General features: G+C 38.7%; 2 protein-coding genes across 2 annotated transcripts in view; both read right to left on the reverse strand.

The window, feature by feature from the left end:
• The window catches only part of prrg4 (proline rich Gla (G-carboxyglutamic acid) 4 (transmembrane)), a 5,037-nt gene extending 801 nt beyond the window's left edge, over window positions 1–4,236 (reverse strand). The window contains exons 1-7 of the mRNA XM_027026315.2: window positions 3,818–4,236; window positions 3,397–3,509; window positions 3,072–3,235; window positions 2,802–2,829; window positions 1,404–1,542; window positions 954–1,139; window positions 1–101 (exon numbers count right to left, since the gene is read on the reverse strand). The exon at window positions 1–101 is cut by the window's left edge and continues 801 nt beyond it. Of these exons, the coding sequence (XP_026882116.1) occupies window positions 74–101; window positions 954–1,139; window positions 1,404–1,542; window positions 2,802–2,829; window positions 3,072–3,235; window positions 3,397–3,499 (648 nt within the window). The 5' untranslated portion in view covers window positions 3,500–3,509; window positions 3,818–4,236 and the 3' untranslated portion in view covers window positions 1–73. The remainder of the gene's footprint in view (window positions 102–953; window positions 1,140–1,403; window positions 1,543–2,801; window positions 2,830–3,071; window positions 3,236–3,396; window positions 3,510–3,817) is intronic.
• Window positions 4,237–5,399: 1,163 nt separating this feature from the next.
• eif3m (eukaryotic translation initiation factor 3, subunit M) lies at window positions 5,400–11,624 on the reverse strand. Its single transcript, XM_027026333.2, has 11 exons — window positions 11,500–11,624; window positions 10,853–10,985; window positions 10,609–10,747; window positions 10,109–10,232; window positions 9,860–9,954; window positions 9,671–9,754; window positions 9,450–9,549; window positions 9,025–9,106; window positions 7,391–7,534; window positions 7,121–7,181; window positions 5,400–6,714 (listed from the first exon to the last, which is right to left on the reverse strand). The coding sequence occupies exons 1-11, from the start codon at window positions 11,539–11,541 to the stop codon at window positions 6,591–6,593; spliced, it is 1,128 nt and encodes a 375-aa protein (XP_026882134.2). The 5' UTR covers window positions 11,542–11,624; the 3' UTR covers window positions 5,400–6,590.
• Between the last annotated feature and the right edge of the window lie 6,418 nt (window positions 11,625–18,042).

Consider the following 18,042-nt stretch of genomic DNA (forward strand, 5'->3'; position numbering starts at 1 on the left):
TATTATTACTATTACATTTTATGGTTCAATCTAGGAATAGACTCAAGCCTGCTATAACCAGTTAATGTTTATGTTATCGCTGAAGGGTGCCTCCTCTGGACCTGTGGAAAACATGGAGTTGTTTTGTAAAGATTTTGAAATATGTTTATAAACAATTACAGACACCAAAGCATGATATACATTAGATAAACGCAGGGCTCAGAAAAACAGCACATGAAAGAATTACTTTTAATTAAATGAGCTACTTTGTCAAAAATACAAACCTTATTTCCAGAAAAGTTGGGATACTTTCTATAAATGCAATATAAACTGAAACCTTTAGTTTGTTAATTGACTCGAACCTTTATTCAACAGTCAAAAAGACAAAGAAATGATTTGCAGTGTTTTTGATGGCAAATTATTTGTTAAATGTATACAATTATAAATTGATGCCTGCAACACACTCAAAATAGCTGGGTCAGAAGCATGCCACTGTGTCACAACTCCTTTGATTTAGTTACACACTAATCATTTGGGAATTGAAGAAAACACCTCTGTTGTTGCCACCAGGTGAAATATTGGCTTTTATGCTGTTTTTGTTTTCTACTTTGAAATGGCTTTGCTCTGCACATGAGCTTGTGTTAAGGTGCTTCACTTTCACAAGCCATCACATCAGTTATTAGACACTTGCATTAATGACAGTGAGGAAAATATTTTAAAAGGACTGGATGTGGATCAGACTTAAAATAGCTGATTCTGTGGATCAGACTTCAGAAAGCTGATCTGACTTAAAATAGCTGACCACATTAGAATATGGCTGGATCAGCTCTGTTGCTGATATTTCAGATCAGATGGGGGCATCTCAAATTAAAACCAATCTATTATTGCTATTAATTGTGGGTGCATTTGTCTTTTTTTTATTAAAAAACCCTTCCAACACTAGTATGTCTGTTTGTGCGAGTGTGTGTCCATACCCAGGATATGGTGGTGGCGGAGCATCGTGTGGGCCTGTCCTAGTAATGGCCTGCTCATAAGTGGGGAGACCGTGTGCGTCCATGCCATGCGAAGAGGCTGGGGGAGATATGGGGTGCAGAGAGACCTCCTCCAGCCTCCTGATGATCACTGAGGCATTACTACGCCTAGACCGGGTCCTGATGGGACTGAATTACACACACAAACACACATGCTAAAGTCAGATTATTTCTGGCCAAGAAACAAAAGCTCACTGAAGAAAATCTGGGATTTACACAGCAGTCCAGTTTCCTAAATGATAATTTGGTGATATTTAATGTCAGTGTATACATGTTAATGTAATATATAATAAATGAAAAAGACATCTTCCCTTAAACTAATCACATTGCATGCTTATTTTAAACTGACTGATGATTACCAAACTTTCCCATGTTGGTGGTACAAGGCCTTACCCAGAGAAACCATCATGTTTGCATTTTTTCTGGCAAGAATACCAGATGAGGATGCCCACTATGATGATGGCTATTCCACCCGCTATGACACCCACCAAAATGGCCGTCACATCAAGTTTTGATGGCTTTTGATTGTGATCTGTAAATACATCCAAAATTGACTATTATTACTGTACTATTACTACATGTGAACTAAATCATCTGAAATACCTCTGAGCAATTATAAGAATCCTAATCAGATTTTTTTCCCAAATACATGTTACATATATAAGAATTATGCCTTGGTTAGTCCATGTGTCAGACTAAACTGACTCAAACATATGCTGAATGTAGGTATAAACTAGATAGATATATAAAAAAAAGAAAAAAGAAAAAAAAAGAAAAAAAGAAATTCATGGTCAGGAATTTGAATACAACATAACTTGTCATTTTCTACAATAAGGTTTAATCAGTAACTTAACATTTGATAAGTTGGTTGGACATTCTGAATGGAAAGTGAAGCCATTGAAGATTATTATACTTGTTGACAGGGAAGTAGCTCCAATAATATGCACTGGTAGTTTTAAATATTCAAATATGTGCTCAGGAAATGCTGAAATGGCAGACTCCTCACCAGAACTTCAGACCCACATGTCAATTAGCAAGGGGCAAAGGTCTAGGTTTGCCTACTCAGAGAAAACCAGAAATCCAGCAGAGAATATAATATGACCTAAGCTCTGTAAATAACTATCAGTGCAAAAGTGAAGGGTAATAACTCTGGGTAAAGACAAATTCTATATGCTGCCTTTTTCTAAAAAACAAACAAAAACAAACAAACAAAAACTATTCTGAGGATATGGGCATAAGAGAGTCCTTAAAGGTTATTTATTAATACTGTTGTTTATTTAACTACCAGCTCTTGGTTTCTGATAACAGATAAATAATGTAATGTAACAAATCTAAAATTGCTTGTCCCATATCCAAGTGAAGGGGCAATGATCTACAACAATTAAAACTCATTTGAAGACAATATACACTGCAGTTATTTACCTGTGACACCATCTAAAATCTACTTAGAGTGTTACAGTAACGACGGTTTCACATAACCATATCCCCAGGGTTCAACAACAGTGATATGGCAATGAGTTTCATGACATCACTAATATGAGTCACTCATGAGTTTACATGCAACCACCACTCAGGTGAACAGATAGACTGATGAGTGCTGAATCTTTAAGATTATACTTCCCTTACTGACTACCAAGAGGCTTTTTGAGATCTGTAGACAAATGATAAAATTATGGTCGCCATTTCCTTTTCAGCTACTCATGTACAAGTATAATATATATTACCATATTACTGGTAAGGTGAACAGTAGAGGACAAGTGTCTCTTAAACCCACTGAGAGCACCAACTTACCTTCTGTATACTTCTTCCAGAAAGCATCCTGTTGAGAACAGAGAAAAAGAAATGAAACTTAAGCAGAATTATATTAATTATCTAATATACATACGTACATATACACAACTAATATAGCCTACACAAGCCTATTAATCACTTATGTTAAACTATATAAAACATTTATTAATGGGAGAAAAACGTTACATGTTAAGAGTTAAAAAAACAAACAAATATCTTGCATGTTTGTATATTGCCTGCTTGTCTTTATGAAGGAGTGTATTACTCAACTGTATCGGGAATATTCTCAAAGACCTCCCGTGCTTCCTCGTAGTTGCATATTTCTTCAACACACTCCCTCTCCAAATTACCAGGAGTGAAGATTTCAAAGTCGAATCGGTTGTACAACAGATGGCGTCTTAGGAAAGTACTTGCCTCCTGCCCTTCCGCAAACACTGTTCAGGGAGAAAATCATTACATGAATTTGTGTATCAGAATGCTTAGTTCATGATGAGGCCTTTCATTTGGACCTACAGATGCAGGCGTATATATAGGCGTGCCGTTTACGGATCACTCTGAACAGTTTACTCGGGAGTGATCAAAAACGAAAGCTCACCTGGATTTTTCTTGTCTTCCAGATCAGAACTCTCAGTGTTCCTTGCAAACGCACACTGTCCACAAAATCCAAGATTACACAGCACAAGTAGCAATGTAAGCATTTCTGTTTAGCTGCAAAACAGGAAAGTCGGAAAATTCGCCAAATGACAACAGCCCACACTCTTCTTTCCATACACCTGTTAGGCCTATCATCTGTTACTCTCAAGAAAAACTAGACACATTTTAAACATTTGTAGGCAAGCAGAACGATTCCTTGTATGGTTTTGGCAAAAATATTTTTCTTAAGACCAAAAGTAAATAGTTGCTCTGTCCAAATCTCGTGGAAAATGTAATAAAGACACAGAGCCAAATCTGTTGGTTTGGATATGATTAAAAAGCCTTGGCTCACGAAACAAAAAAAAACTAATGACTCAACTTACGTTTTAATTTCGGTCTGGCTTTCCGACGTTTGGTAATTCCTTAAACGCATTTATTAGCATTGTCGCTTTAGCCGAGAAATCTTTGTGTTCCGGTAAGTTTCTGTTCACCGCATAAAAATCATGACCTCACCACCTGCGCTATAATGAAGCACCTGTGCAGACCTGACAAATTGATTTTTCTAACCTAGAAAACGACACGGAAAGCTAGGACTGTTCTAGACCAGATAACTCGAGCAATGCGTCACTCGAACACCACGAGAAACACCAACGCATAAAAATCCGATTCTATTAGCCAACTTTATGAATAGGCATTTTTGTTATTTAAACAAATAGCAAATAAATTGAATATTGCTGTCCTATATTAATCTAGACCTGTATTAACATTTTAAGTTAGTTAGTTTGTTAGTAGATATAGCCTATCAAGGCGGAAACCTTATTATATTAATTGTAATGTCTAAAATATTGAAGCTGAATGAACCACTAGGTGGCAACGAAAGTGCTCGGAGTTATTGTTAATGTTTTTTCGAGAATTAGAAACAGCTTCGGGAACAAATTAGATCTGATAAAGGACCGCTTTTTTAATGTGTACACATGCAATTTCACGCTACATTTTATTTACATAATAATAAAACTCTAAATAATGAGTGCTTTTCCCCCCCTTATTTTCAGGTGTCTTCACTGATGTCATTCCGGCCTGAAACCTTCTCGTTACCCGTGTGCTCTCTGCCCTTGCAGCTTGACCTTTGGCCCCATATTCAGATTCTAATTGAATTACCACGTTAATAACCAATGAATCATAAATAAATAAATCACGAAATTATTCCCGTTGTCATAAAAATGCCAAAATCAAGTTATGGCTCGGTTGTGCTTTAAACTGTTGGCTGGCAAAGATGATGCATCTGTGAAACAACACACTTTGTTTACTCAGTCTCTCAGTTCTGTATATGCAGAGAATTAGAATGCTCTATATACAGGTTGGGAAGTTGGATTCTTGCATCAGTTTATTGTAGAAGGGATAGTATCAAGTAAAACATGGTTCATAGAAAAAATATGCAAACAATCCATCATATTCCCAATAAAAAAAAGTTTCATAAGGTATTTAATTCTCATCAAACATCTAAAATCACTAGTATGAATATCCTAGTGTTAATGCCTCAAACAAATGATCCCTTGCCAACTACTCTTTATGCAAAAGCAGTGACATATTTCTGGCCCATTTGGAGACTTGTGCTAATTGAACAGTAATAGACTGCACTATTTCACCTTTGTCCTTATACGAGGGTCTGGACATTGTTAGAGAATAGCTGAGTCGGACTGAAGAATGTTGATGCAGTTAAGAAGCCTCTATCTGCACTGAGCCACAAGCACACAACCAGGCACTGATGGAAATGGGAAATTCCTGACTTTATCTTGAATGGAAGAACACTTGCTGGGTTCTGGAGATGGGATCGTTTCTCAACAGTGGGAACTGCCTTCTATTATGCTTTTGGAGAAAATTTTATAGCACTGGAACAACGCCACTTATCTCAAGTATATGATCATAAACATTGGAGCTGATTTAATAGGATACATTGACCTAGAGTAAACACACAAAAAGCTAAAAGCTTTATTAGCCTTTTTTTTGGTGTAAAATCATAATTTACATGAGAATGACAAAACCCCTCAGGGTTGTTTAGTAAAAGCAAAAATATCATGCTGAAATTTGGCACATTATGAAACCATTACACACCACTTTTCCCAGTGCTGATGTTACCTGCATTAGATTCTGATAAACCAGTCATGAAAAAGCACATACAGAAGTGAAGAAATGAACCACAACTGCTACATCTCAACAGCACATCATTGGAGTATGAACTGTTAAGCAAGAAGCATGACAGGAAGGAGAGCAAGAGAGAGAGAGAAGATTGTTGGTCACTGTTACATGTGGTTTAGTTAAGCCACATTTTTCCTCACTTTGTCATGTCCAGGTTACACCGATGTGAGGTTGGGTTAACAGGAAAAGCCCTGGCTGACTTACAGGTTTTAAAGAGACATTTAAAGTGCCAAGCGACATACTATAAATAAATGGAACAGACAAATTTTTTTTTTTCTTTAAACCCAATCACAAATACACATACTTCTCACAGTTTAATGCTGTCTAAAACAAATTACTACATACTCTACAAGACATAAAAGAGGTTACATTCTCCAGAAGCACATGCTGTCATGTACCGAAATGAGGAGATCGCTAGGACACAAAATTCCATACAACTTGATTCAAAGAGAAATCTTTAAGCACTTCTTTTAAATATAAGGCTTTTCAATAAATGAACATTTTGCTGACATATTAGCAAATCCAGCACTTCCCTGAAGTGTGCCTAATGGGAGCAATGGCATTACTTGAAACATCAGAGACTCACCGGTGTGGAGCACATGAGCTTGTATCCCTCCACAAATGGCATAGCCTGTGAAAGGCCATTAGCCTGTCCTATACCCCTCAGCACCACCATGTTGTGCTCCTATCGATGATCTTCCTCACTGATCAGGGCCAGACTAAAGCCTCAGGCAAACCTCCAAACCACAGCACCCACAGACTGGGCAAGTCAACAAAAAACAGAGTAAACAAACTAAAAGTAGCAAAACCACAAATAGTCAAAAACAATATGGTCATTATTTGTCTTTTATTGAATGTGGGTGGGTGTGTGGGTGTGTGTGTGTGTGTGTGTGTATATATATATATATATATATATATAAAAAAACTGAAACGGGAGTGGCTTCAGCAGAGATTGGGTGGTCAGGCGTTAGGAGAGAGTGTCTGCAGACTGGTCTTCACGGTGGCCAGGTTCTGCTTCCAGGCACTGAGACTGTCATACAGCTGCTGCCACTGCTGCTTGCCAAAGGTGCGGTGGGTACTGTGGCTACACGGAGCAAGGGGAACATGGTGAACACAGGTCAGCATGCAGTCAAACACTCATCTCGAGACAGGAAAAACACGTCAAAACCACGAGTCCATCTGTTGTTGTTTATATAGGGCTTTGGTTTCAGAACCAGAGAAGAAAGTTCTGGAAGCTACATGAAATTTGAGGTACAATATTATGACAATGTAAATACAACATATTGGAATGGAATTAAAGGAAATCAAAGGTATATGGAAAAAAGCCACAGGTGTATGACCAGCTCCTGCCCTAAAGGGTTGAGCTTACTGAGTGAAAACACAGTTAACTTTCTGTAGTGTTAATAAATCATAAGCATGACCGAAGCTCCTCCACTCTGAATACGGCAGAATTAAAGATTCGAAACCTACAAACTTTTTAATAAGCTTACCTCACGACAACTCTACGCTGGGTCTGGTCAATTTTGCAATAGACCATTTTGGTCCGGACAGCTTGTAAAAGAAGAAAGAACGAAAAAAACAAAACAAAACAAAACAAAAAACACATTACACACAGTGTAGTCAAGACAGACATGATTCTAGACACGAATAAGCTTTGAGTGAGGTTTAGACAGTTTGGTAAATTTTCTTGGTTAAAGAAAATCTACTTGTAATCTCATCCCAGCTGCCGCGCCACTGCAGTCCTGGATGTAGATCCTTACCATCAATGACGAAGGCCTCCACGTCGTCAGCGCCGATCTGCAGTTCCTGCTGCATCGTGTCGAAAGAGATCTCCTTCATCTCCACAGCCATGCCCATGAAAGTGAGCAGTCTCATCTTTGCCATATTCTGCTCATGTGACAGACCTAAATACAAACAAACCAATCAAGCGGTCAGTGGTTTTGGGAGGGTAATATTAATAATCAAGTGTGATGAAACATTGTGCTTCTAATCTGATGCTCAGGCATCTCTGCAGGGCCTTTCACAACTGAAACAACTTCAGTCTGTTCACGATTATCAGTGACACTAATTATTCCTCACTGCTCCAGACACCAAGGGAAGACGCTCATGCCTTCACTCAATATAATAATTAATGCTTCACCTATCTTAAAATTTATTTACATTCATTCATTCATTTCCCACTGATGCAACTAGAGGGCCAATGACCCTTTTCACTGTGAGTCAAGGGAGGCGTCGCAAGTGAATGTTGCTGTTAATGTGCTAACACGACAGGTCTAAACTGTCTCAGTGAGAGAGGAAGGGAGGAGCCCAGTTCTAATTAACAAACCACTTTGAGCAGAAGTCAAAACAAAGCCACTGCTGAGTCTCACATTCCAGCTAGGCAGAAACGCTGGTTGCTCTGCTGGCTAGGGAAGGACAGGGTGTGCTTGTGTTTAACGGTCTGATGAGCTTATTTCACTGGAGAAAATAACAACAGTCAGCAGACATGAAGGTAGATGAGGCGCTTGAAGCACAAGGTTGTTTTACCTCTTACCTGTAATGATGCACAAGGAAATGGCCAGATAATGCAAATTTAGACAAACAATTATCATCTCCAGAATTACACATTCACAACCCCATGTGAATGTTACGAGGGCTTTCATTGTTTCAGCCACACGATTTTTGTTGCAGCTGCTACATAAGTGAACTGCTGCCTTTCAGAGGGAGACCAACAGAGAATGAAAAGATAAGGCAACTTAATCAAGCCGGGGGGGAATAAATGCTCTTTAAAACAAAAAAACTGGTTTTGATTCATGTATCTTTCCTCAGTAGTTTCTGTTGTAAAGTTTTTATAAACAAAGATTGGTTCAGACAGAGATATGTTGCTATATTTATCAACTTGCCACCCATGCAAATTAAGTTTTTTTTATTTTATTTAAAAAAAAAATACTTCTGTGGCCTGGAGCCTGGCTGTGCTCTCAGGAAGGGAGAAGTGGCATACTCTCTCTGCCCTGTCAATCACACTGCCAATGGCCAATCATGGGCATGTGTGAGCTCATGCATCAGAAGGGAACGGACGATATCCTCAGTGTGTATTACAGCGGCTTGACATTGTATGAGCCGCAGCTCAAAAGAAGCAGTGATGGGTTGCATGTGCCTCAGAGGAAGCATGTGAAAGCCCTCGCCCTCCCTGGTTGGCAGCTGTTTTATGAGAATTTTATATGATTTATCTGCCAACGGCTAACCCATAATCAGTGTCATAACATATTTTTATCAAAACATGTCTACTTATTTATAATACAACTAACAAAACTAGGCTGAACTTGCACATTTTCCTGGTAATTGTTAGACCTGCTCACTTCATTTAGGCAAAACATTCCATTAAACGCTTACCAGGTCGATGAAAACCACTTACCAAGAGAATCAATGAAGTCTTTATTGCTCTGGTAGAACTTGACGTAGGCTGCCAACTTTGCACTCACAAAGATGGTCAGGAGCTAAGGAGAAAGAAGGATTGTGACTCAAAGAACAACAGGTGATCAACTTTCAAGATTTAAAATCTTGGTGTTTCACAATATGTACACCCAATAGTAAAGGAATTCTACAGAAATATATAAAAAATGACAAAGGGAAAATTTCCAAAGGGTGAGCAACAAATGTTTAAAAATGGAAGTAAAACATCTGCAGTGAAATTACAACCCACATCACTAACTCACACAAGCTAATACAGGCTCACAGAGATTTATGCAATACATATGATATGTTCCAGCATCTATGTCAATGATATGACTTCGCACAATGGCATTTGAACTCATCACCTTCATTTGAACAAACACTCACATCATGAATCAGCTCTCCCTCCAGGAAACGTACAGGCTTCAGAGCCAGGAGATGGTCAAACAAAAATGTATTTGGATCTTTCAAAGCACGGACAATGCACCTGTGAAGTCGGGGCAAATGGCGTGTGAGTGTGAGAGTGTGAGTGTTTAGAAAACAGAGAGAAAGAGAGAGCGAGAGAGAGAGAGAGAGAGAGAGAGAGATAGATAGAGAGACAGACACACCTGTGGGCATCCACCCGAGCTTGGGAAGCATTGTCTTCTGTGTAACTTCCCAACAGCTCCACCATCACTTTGGCTGCAGCCTCACTGTGGGATACCAAATACCCATGGCGGGGGTGAGAAGCCTGTGCCAAGCTATAAGACAAGTCCCCCTTTTAAAGCTGAAGTCTGTGGGTGCCTATGTGTGGTTACCTCTTCTTGCAATCAACCAAGGCCTCATACACAAGCCTCAGCAGAGTGTGTTTCTTTTCTGTGTTCAGGTTCCAGTCAACAATCCATTTACGAACCTCAATCAGGAAAACAAAGGAGATCAGAGTTATTCCACCTCTAATTATCAACTGTAACAGCTTCACTATTGCTTAATGCATATATACACTGATTAATTCCTTTATGACTGTTGTGGGGATTTGGTTTCTAAGAGCATGGCACTGAAGTCCGTACTTGGTCCAGGTCTGTGGGGATGAAGGAGATGGCGTTGCATGCAGCTGCCACCTTAATCAGACTGCAGTACACCGTGTACCTCACCGGCGTGTTCTCATCCATACCGTGGAACAGGTTGCTCAGGCTACCATGTTGAAAAGAAAGGTACAATTAAAACTGCAACAGTATAAAGAGGCCCTCAACAAATATAAGAAAGATAGGCAAGGAAGAGAGTCAAAAACCATATATAAAAACCGGTGCCTAACGTTTCATATTAATCACTGCAGTATTGCTTGTATTAATTGTGTATTTTAAAAAATGAATGAGATTCATTCATTATTTTGTTTTTAATTTTATAAGGAGATGGCAACAATAAAAAATCCTAAGTTATAACAACCCCAATTTTTTAAACTTTCAAATGTATTGCATGCTTTAATGTTTAACTGTGATTTTGTCTGAAGCCTTAGGTGAACTTCTCAGAAGAACGGATGTATGAGCAGGTGTCTGCATTCTGCACATACAGCTGCATCCTAAGAGAGGTGCGCTCGCCTTCCCTGAACTTCACAAGCTTCTCACACAGGCTCTCAATTAAGGCCTCTTGCTTGTCTGTCTCCAGAATCAGCAGCAGGGACACAATGCTGTTCATCACACTCTCCACATCTGCACACACAAAGACACATTTATGCATATGCACAAAAGCCCTAGACACTACGTGCAAAATAAAGACAAGGCTACAGGCTCATTCATGGCTGGATGCATGCTCACCCTTGTCATCATCTTTGAGGCACACATCACATGCCTCAATAATCTGAGCCAGGTCAATATGAAGACCTCCCTCGGAGTTCTCCTCAGAGATTTCTGCTCCTTTGGATTTGATGTAGGCCCGGAGCTCGGAAGCCTTCAACCATAAACAGCAACCATAATCAGCTCGTGCGGACAAGAATAATACTGATAAAGTCAAATGACGCAAGCACATTTCAATAAGCAGCAGAACTAGCCAATACCTCAGAGCTAAGCACTACACGTAGATTTAACAATACAACGGTGACAGTAACCATGCTGTTCGCATTATAGCCGCACACAAGCCAACAAAAATAATAACGTGTTAGAGTATTAGCTACACAGCTAGCTAAGTTACTGTAACCAGACTTTTCCTTCATTCACGATTCCTTCCGTTTGTGGAAGACCTAACGGATCTAGCTAGCAAATCAAACTGCTTACCACCTAGCTAACCCAGCTAGCTAGCTAACAAGTTAATGGTCTATGATGGAAGCTAGCTAGCAAGCTGGCTAACCAGCTAAGGCTAGAGTCCATGAAGAAGCTGGCTAAGGCGTTACAAAATATCAAAGCGTTCTACAATATTCAATCATAATTCTCACAGGTTAATATCATATACGTTAGACTTTCAATACCTGATCCTCTTCTGTGATGTCAATGAATGCAGGGACACTCATTTTTTTTATTTTTTTTATTTTTTACAATTTTGTGGAGCACAGATAAGATCCACGCTCACTGCGAGGCTCCAGCGGCCGGAAAAGAACTCAATAAATGACCGGTGATGTTCATGTATTTCCGGGTCGATGTTTTAAAGAGACATGATCATGAGTCTTATTTGAACATAAATATTTTTGAGTAGTGCAAAGCTGTTGTTGCGTCTAGGGTATACACTGTTGGCTTCACTTAGCATTTTGTGTAAAGGATTATTGTAGAGCAGTTAAATGTGCTTGGGGAGAGAGCTGACAGCCTAATTCTGTTCACATAAGTTGGCAACACCAATGTATAGCGCAAGTGAACTATCCTTCTCAACCAAAGGTGAGCCAGTTGTGCCTTCCTGGGCTTATAGCCATAGATGTGTAAGGAACCCAGCCACTTTTACCTAGTTAGGGTTTTTAGACAGTTGTGGAATTCGTGGGTGACATGCTTTTCAAATTACATCATTAAAAAAAAATCTATATAATTACTTGATGAGAAGGTTAACCAAAAGGAGTTTGACACAAAGACCTAACACACTAATTTCCTTTGGTGTACTTCACCACATACTTATAATGCCCCTTTTAATTGCAACAAGAAGTGGATGACATTTCAAACATCTCTAACTAGTATTAAAAAGCATAAATTGGCAAGTTAGTTTTTTTTGGATACGAATTATAAGAATCACTTTAATGCTAAAGAGGATGAGTCGTATCTCATTCACGAAGCACGCTTGCCAGCTACACTACGTCACTCTCCTAGCAGCAAGGCAGTACCTGGTACCAAGGGATGCTATGTGCTCAGCCTGTAAATGGGTCAGATTTCAGAACTTATGGGTGACTCTCCACACACAAAACATTTATTATTATTATTATTATTATTATTATTAATAATAATAATAATAATAATAATAATAATAATAACAATAATAATAATGATAATAATAATAGTAGTAGTAGTAGGAAAGCAAGTAGGTAGAGAAGTAAAGAAGCGATAGTGTTGGGAGAGGTGCTAAGTTTTCAGTTGGTCTTGAAAGACAGATAAGAACAGTCATGTAGATAGTGTGTAGATATCCATATAGATGGTGTTCCAAAGCCTGGGGACCCTAGCACTGAAGAACTCCCAAAAGAACAGTTTGCAAAAAATGGTCCTGTCATTGTAATAATAATTAATAAGTACATTTGATTTCAAGATACTTAGTCACACTACATAGCATTCAGTGCAGCTATTTACATTAAATACTTCCCTTTTATCATCATGGGTATTTGGTTTCTGACCTTAAATGACAGATGTATGCCTTCCATTCACTGACCTAAAAATCTCCTTCCTCCCCTTCCACACCTCACTTCCTCAGGATTGTTCTCATATATCAGTCTAGTCAGTGACCTCATCAAAATAGTGCCTTGAGTGATCTACATGCATTACGAGTGACCACACCCAGAAGATCAGACCACCACGTGGTCCAGTGGTTGTGCGACTCATTGGGAAAAACTTCCCTATCAAAATACATGATTTAATGGAACAAAGTTTGAGAAGTGTCTTGGATAGGCTTTTACATAATGAATTATCTACTTGATCATTCTAAGTGACACAGGTCAGCTTCCACTGAAATGTCTGGAGTTTCAAGTGAGTGAACGTATGAGAGACAAAGGGTGTGCCAAGGTTATGGGGTGTGGTTTTATGATAAACTGCTGAAGCTTTCCTGAAATGACAAGAATTCCCCACCTTATTAGAAAAACCCTCACTGTGACTAAATTGACAGCTGTACTATTGCTTCATAGAACACTGAAGTGACCACAGTGTCTGCGTATGAACTTCCCTTTTAGATATGGTCTCAAATGGATCTTTAAAATTTTAAGCAGTAGACTGAGATTCTGTGAGCATAAACTGTATGATATTTGGAACAAATGCCAGGAAATTAGTGTTGATTTAAAGATAGAGAGTGAGACAGACACACAGAGTTCTTCATTAATTGTTTTGCCACAGTAGCATGCAAAGCAATAAAAGAAAGGGCAGTGGTAACTCAGTGGTTAAGTTACTTCCCTTATAATTGAAACATTGCTGGTTCAAGCCCTGCCACTGTTGGGCCTCTGAGCAAGACCCTTAATGCTCAAGCTGTACTCATTCATAACTGTAAGTTGCTTTTGATAAAAGTTTCAGGTAAATGTAAGAAAGCAGGACATTATAACATATCTTACCAGGACACAAAGTTGTCAGACAATAAATAATAATAAGGCTGATGAAAATATAATTATCCTAAAGTGTCATCATGCAGAATTAAATAAAGTAACAGTCAGCTGATCCATAACAGCCAGTAGAAAGGTGACACAACAATTAATGAAGCTAGCTGTACATTGGGATACAAAAGCCTTCAAGCAAAATGTTTCTTGAAGGAAAACCTGTGATAACATAAAACAAAAGAGAAAAATGCTGTTTTATAAGATCTGTCTGCCCTCAACCAGTTCAGTGGGCAGGGTGAGAAAACTTTACTGTAGCTTAGCTGAACTTTAACCTTTTGACCACTTAGTGGACTGACTCATGTCCACCTGTTCCTAAAGACAGATAGCTGCTTACCGCACTGAGACAAGCTATTAATTTCACATGGAAGAAAAACCACAAGGACAAGATCACACACACACACACACACACACACACACACACACACACACACACACACACACACACACACACACACACACACATAGACAGACAGACACCATCTGACACCATTACATTAAGTCTGGCTTTGTTGTAACAACATCTAATCAAAAGAAATTCCAGAGTGAATAGACTTTAAGTTTTGAACTAAAATCTTCTGAAGTTCATAACATGTCACTCCACTTCTGTGTTCCGTTTACTGGCTTCCACTAGCTGCCTGCATCAGATTAGAAAACCCTGATGCTCACCTACAAAGAAAAAATGGACCAGCCCCTCCTTAAATGATGACAACGGTCAAAACTCAATCTGTACCTTGAGTACTTCAAACCTCAAGTATGGCTCAGCATGAAATAGCATACTTCAAGTCCCATGGAAGACAAATATCAAGGCTAGATGGTCCCAGTTTGTGGAATGAACTTCTACTGGCTTTCTGAGCAGCAGAGTCCCTTGCAGTTACTGTTGAGTAACTGAAACTACTAGCATGTATTGTTTGGCATTATACTTATTGTTGCCTGATATAGAACTTATGCTTATTTTGCAGTTCTAGGTATCAGCATTGATTCTTGTAATTTCAGCAGTATTGTAATTCAATGGTAATGGGAACTCTAATCTACTGTACTGGCCAGGATACATTCTTTGAGTAGATGACAAAGCATTTTTGTAAGTCACTCTGGATAAGAGCATCTGCTAAATGCCAAAATGTAAAATTAAATGTAAAATGTAACATTTTACTGCAGGCAGCCTGTGTATCCCACATTAAGGAGGGATGGCTGAGTGAGAACTCGAGAAAAACATTTTCAAGATTCTGTCATGGGAAAGGCGTTTGTGATTTGTGGTGCCATTCTTTTGAGTCCTCTCATCTGTTGCCGTGGAAATGTAACAGTGATTTTATCTGTGAGGAGTTTCATGACACAGGTTGGTCCTGGCTAGCATCAGCCAACCTAATAATGTAACTTTCTCCATGAATCACAGAAAAGCAAAGAGAACCCACTTATGACTTAAAGTAGACTTATACAGTAGGAACCTATTATAATGAAATTCCAAACATAGTAGGCATTTGTCCAAATACTAGAATTCTGCAAAATATTCTGTCTGAAGTGTATCCAATTTTTTTTAGTACCATTGGATTACATTAATTACACATTAGTGTCACATAACTGTTTGATTTAAAAAGCAAAGCAACATTAGTATTAGAATCCAAAGCCTCAAGTATGGAATTTCCTTTTAGAACACTTGTTTTCCTTTTAGAACACCTTTTTCAGATCTAAATGACCAGATATTTGCATGCATACATTTAAGGCTGGTTTTCTGGACATGGACTAACCCTACTCTTGGGCTAAATTGCAGCCCGAATTGTAAATCATGATTAGAAATTAATTTTAGTCTCGGTTTAATCTTCATCTGGGCTGGAGAAACTGACCCTTAATCTTGTCTTGTGTCTTGATTGCTGTCATGCTTAAAAATGTTAAAGAAGAATCAAGATATTTTTTCTCCAAATATGCCATTAATTAGTGCTAGAAATAATCTGTGTGCATATTGTCTAAAGAGTATAATTTTCTGATACCTGGAAATGGAGCAACTAGTGTGCTTCACTACTAACTTGCACTCATTTTCTGTAATGATCCATTCAACATTGACATTATTTGACTTTTGTCTGCAGCATATAAGATTTGATATCACCTTTGCTGATCTGTTGTCAAAAATTCAGACACCCTACTCCTCTGAGACAAGGCTGTTTTCTAGTCCTTAACCATTTCTTAGAGTAAGAGGAAATGGCATTTGTAAAAACTCTGTAGTAGTAATTGCACTGTGTATTTTGTTTGTGTGTGTGTGTGAAGAAGTATTATTACACACGAGGAGTGATTTAAAGTTTGAAGGCCAGCCAAGACAACTGGAGTGTCTCACCCAACAAAAGAAATATGTTTTTCCTCCTTGGATATTCCTAGCTATGCTTTATCTTTCCTTTGATACCCAGTGCTTTTTGAAGTGTGGAATGAAATGATGGGAAGACGGCATGTTATCAGTTCTCTGACCTCAACTTGCCATTCATCTGTGCATGTGTTTATAGTGGTATCATCAGAAGAACAGAGATGTGATTCTTTTCAACTGCTTTATTTTAAAAAGTGTATGTCTCCCTGGAATGGAGTGTACTTTGAAATAGTTTGCACGGAGATCACAGTCCAGACACAATCATGCTGTATGTCATATATAAACACGTTTACAATTCACATGTCTTTGTCAGAAAACTGTGTGTTAGGGAGTTTTGCTTTGAGACCGTTGACTTGGCTTGCTCATTATGGGCCTGGACCTGAATTCACTGTATGTATGATTTCTGTAGACCTGTTTTTTAACAGCACATGTTGTAAAAATCACTATGCAAAATAAATTTGAGGGAATATACACAATCTATACTACCCTCTTCCATATATAACTGCACTCAACTTAATATACCCAGCATTTAACGAAACAGTATTTCTGCTGAAGGCAGTTTTACAGGGAGAAGAGTCCAGTGTGGCTTATTGACTTTAATGGTTGTATGGGGAGCCATTATTTTAGCACAGTGTTATTTAGAGCTGTGTACATGGAGTTTCTCTGCGTTCCTCAGGGATGGCCTGCATGCCTTTTCGCTCCTGTTACTGAGTTAGAAATGGGGATTTGAAGGACTCTAGTTTAAGATGTCCTCTGTGTGACCCTGCTCCACAGTGCTAATAGAAGAGACACACATACACAGTAAAGACTGTCAGGTAGTGTTGCTCTTCTTTCGGTGTTGCAAACCTCACCTCATGCAAAGGAATAAAAAACTGTTAAACTGACTGGAAGTTGAAGTTGCACCCTAGTTAACAATGTTGGCACACAATACACGACATGCAACTAGTCAGAGCTTTTCCAGAGTAAGGAATTCCCCCTCTTGTTCTGCTGTTATAAGCCAGATGATGCAATGAGCAAAGACTCAGCTTTTTGGACTCTTTCTGACATTACCATCCCCCTCTTCTAAGACCTCGTGGAGTTGAACCCTGGGTCAGTAGCATCCTGGCTTGAAGTTCTCAGACTTGGCTTCCAGATGTCCACAGACAGAGAAGCAGAGGTAGAAGTCAAGTCACCAACCTCAGTCTAATTGTGAAATGTGAGCTCAGGCCCACTCTCTGTCCTGGCATTTGTCCTGGTTCAGAGAGAAGCTCCATGTGAGATGTTCCTTATAAAATTGAAGGCCGATGCAATCATGTATCTAGATTCAATAGTAATGATGATGTATTGCTTGTAAAATGTTATTCTGGAAAAACATGATTTTCCTGAGAATTGGAAGATTGTTTTTACTGCATACCCTTCTACTATAAACACATATTAGTCACTCAACCTATCACTAAAACACCTGAAGCTATACCTAAAACTCTTGAAGTGATACTTTAACAAATGAAATTTTTTTTATCTTTAATTAGACTTTTCATTGATGTATTAATGATATACATTACATACTGAGATGAAATCTTTTTAGTGATGTCATCAGTTGGTAACCTACTGCATCTCAAGACACTGTACTGTACATGATGGATCTTCTTCCCATGGCCACTGCAGCTGTGACTGAGGAAAACAGTGCTTGTGGTTATTTCCAGAAGTTTCCCAGAACAGGTAGGTGAGGTTGGGCCAGTGCCAAATTTCTTGCTTGCTAAAGCAAATAACCTAGAGAATGACACATAATCCCAGTTACTTTGACAGATGTTCTGGCTTTGTCTATGTGTAGATACTCATACTGGCTTTATATATTTCCCCCAGTGCCAGTGATAGCTTTACTGCTCAGTACCATTTTTGTAAGATCCCTGTGTTTGGCA

This window comes from Electrophorus electricus, chromosome 4 (genome assembly GCF_013358815.1).
Source record: "Electrophorus electricus isolate fEleEle1 chromosome 4, fEleEle1.pri, whole genome shotgun sequence".
NCBI lineage: Eukaryota > Metazoa > Chordata > Actinopteri > Gymnotiformes > Gymnotidae > Electrophorus > Electrophorus electricus.

Excerpts from the sequence above, each read along its gene's own strand:
- eif3m (XM_027026333.2), bottom strand. The coding sequence starts at position 11,541 with ATGAGTGTCCCTGCATTCATTGACATCACAGAAGAGGATCAG. Across the intron at positions 9,107-9,449 it reads AGGGAGAGCTGATTCATGAT|CTCCTGACCATCTTTGTGAG; the intron begins GTGAGTGTTTGT and ends CTTTCTCCTTAG. Across the intron at positions 7,535-9,024 it reads AGACTTCATTGATTCTCTTG|GTCTGTCACATGAGCAGAAT; the intron begins GTAAGTGGTTTT and ends GTTTGTATTTAG.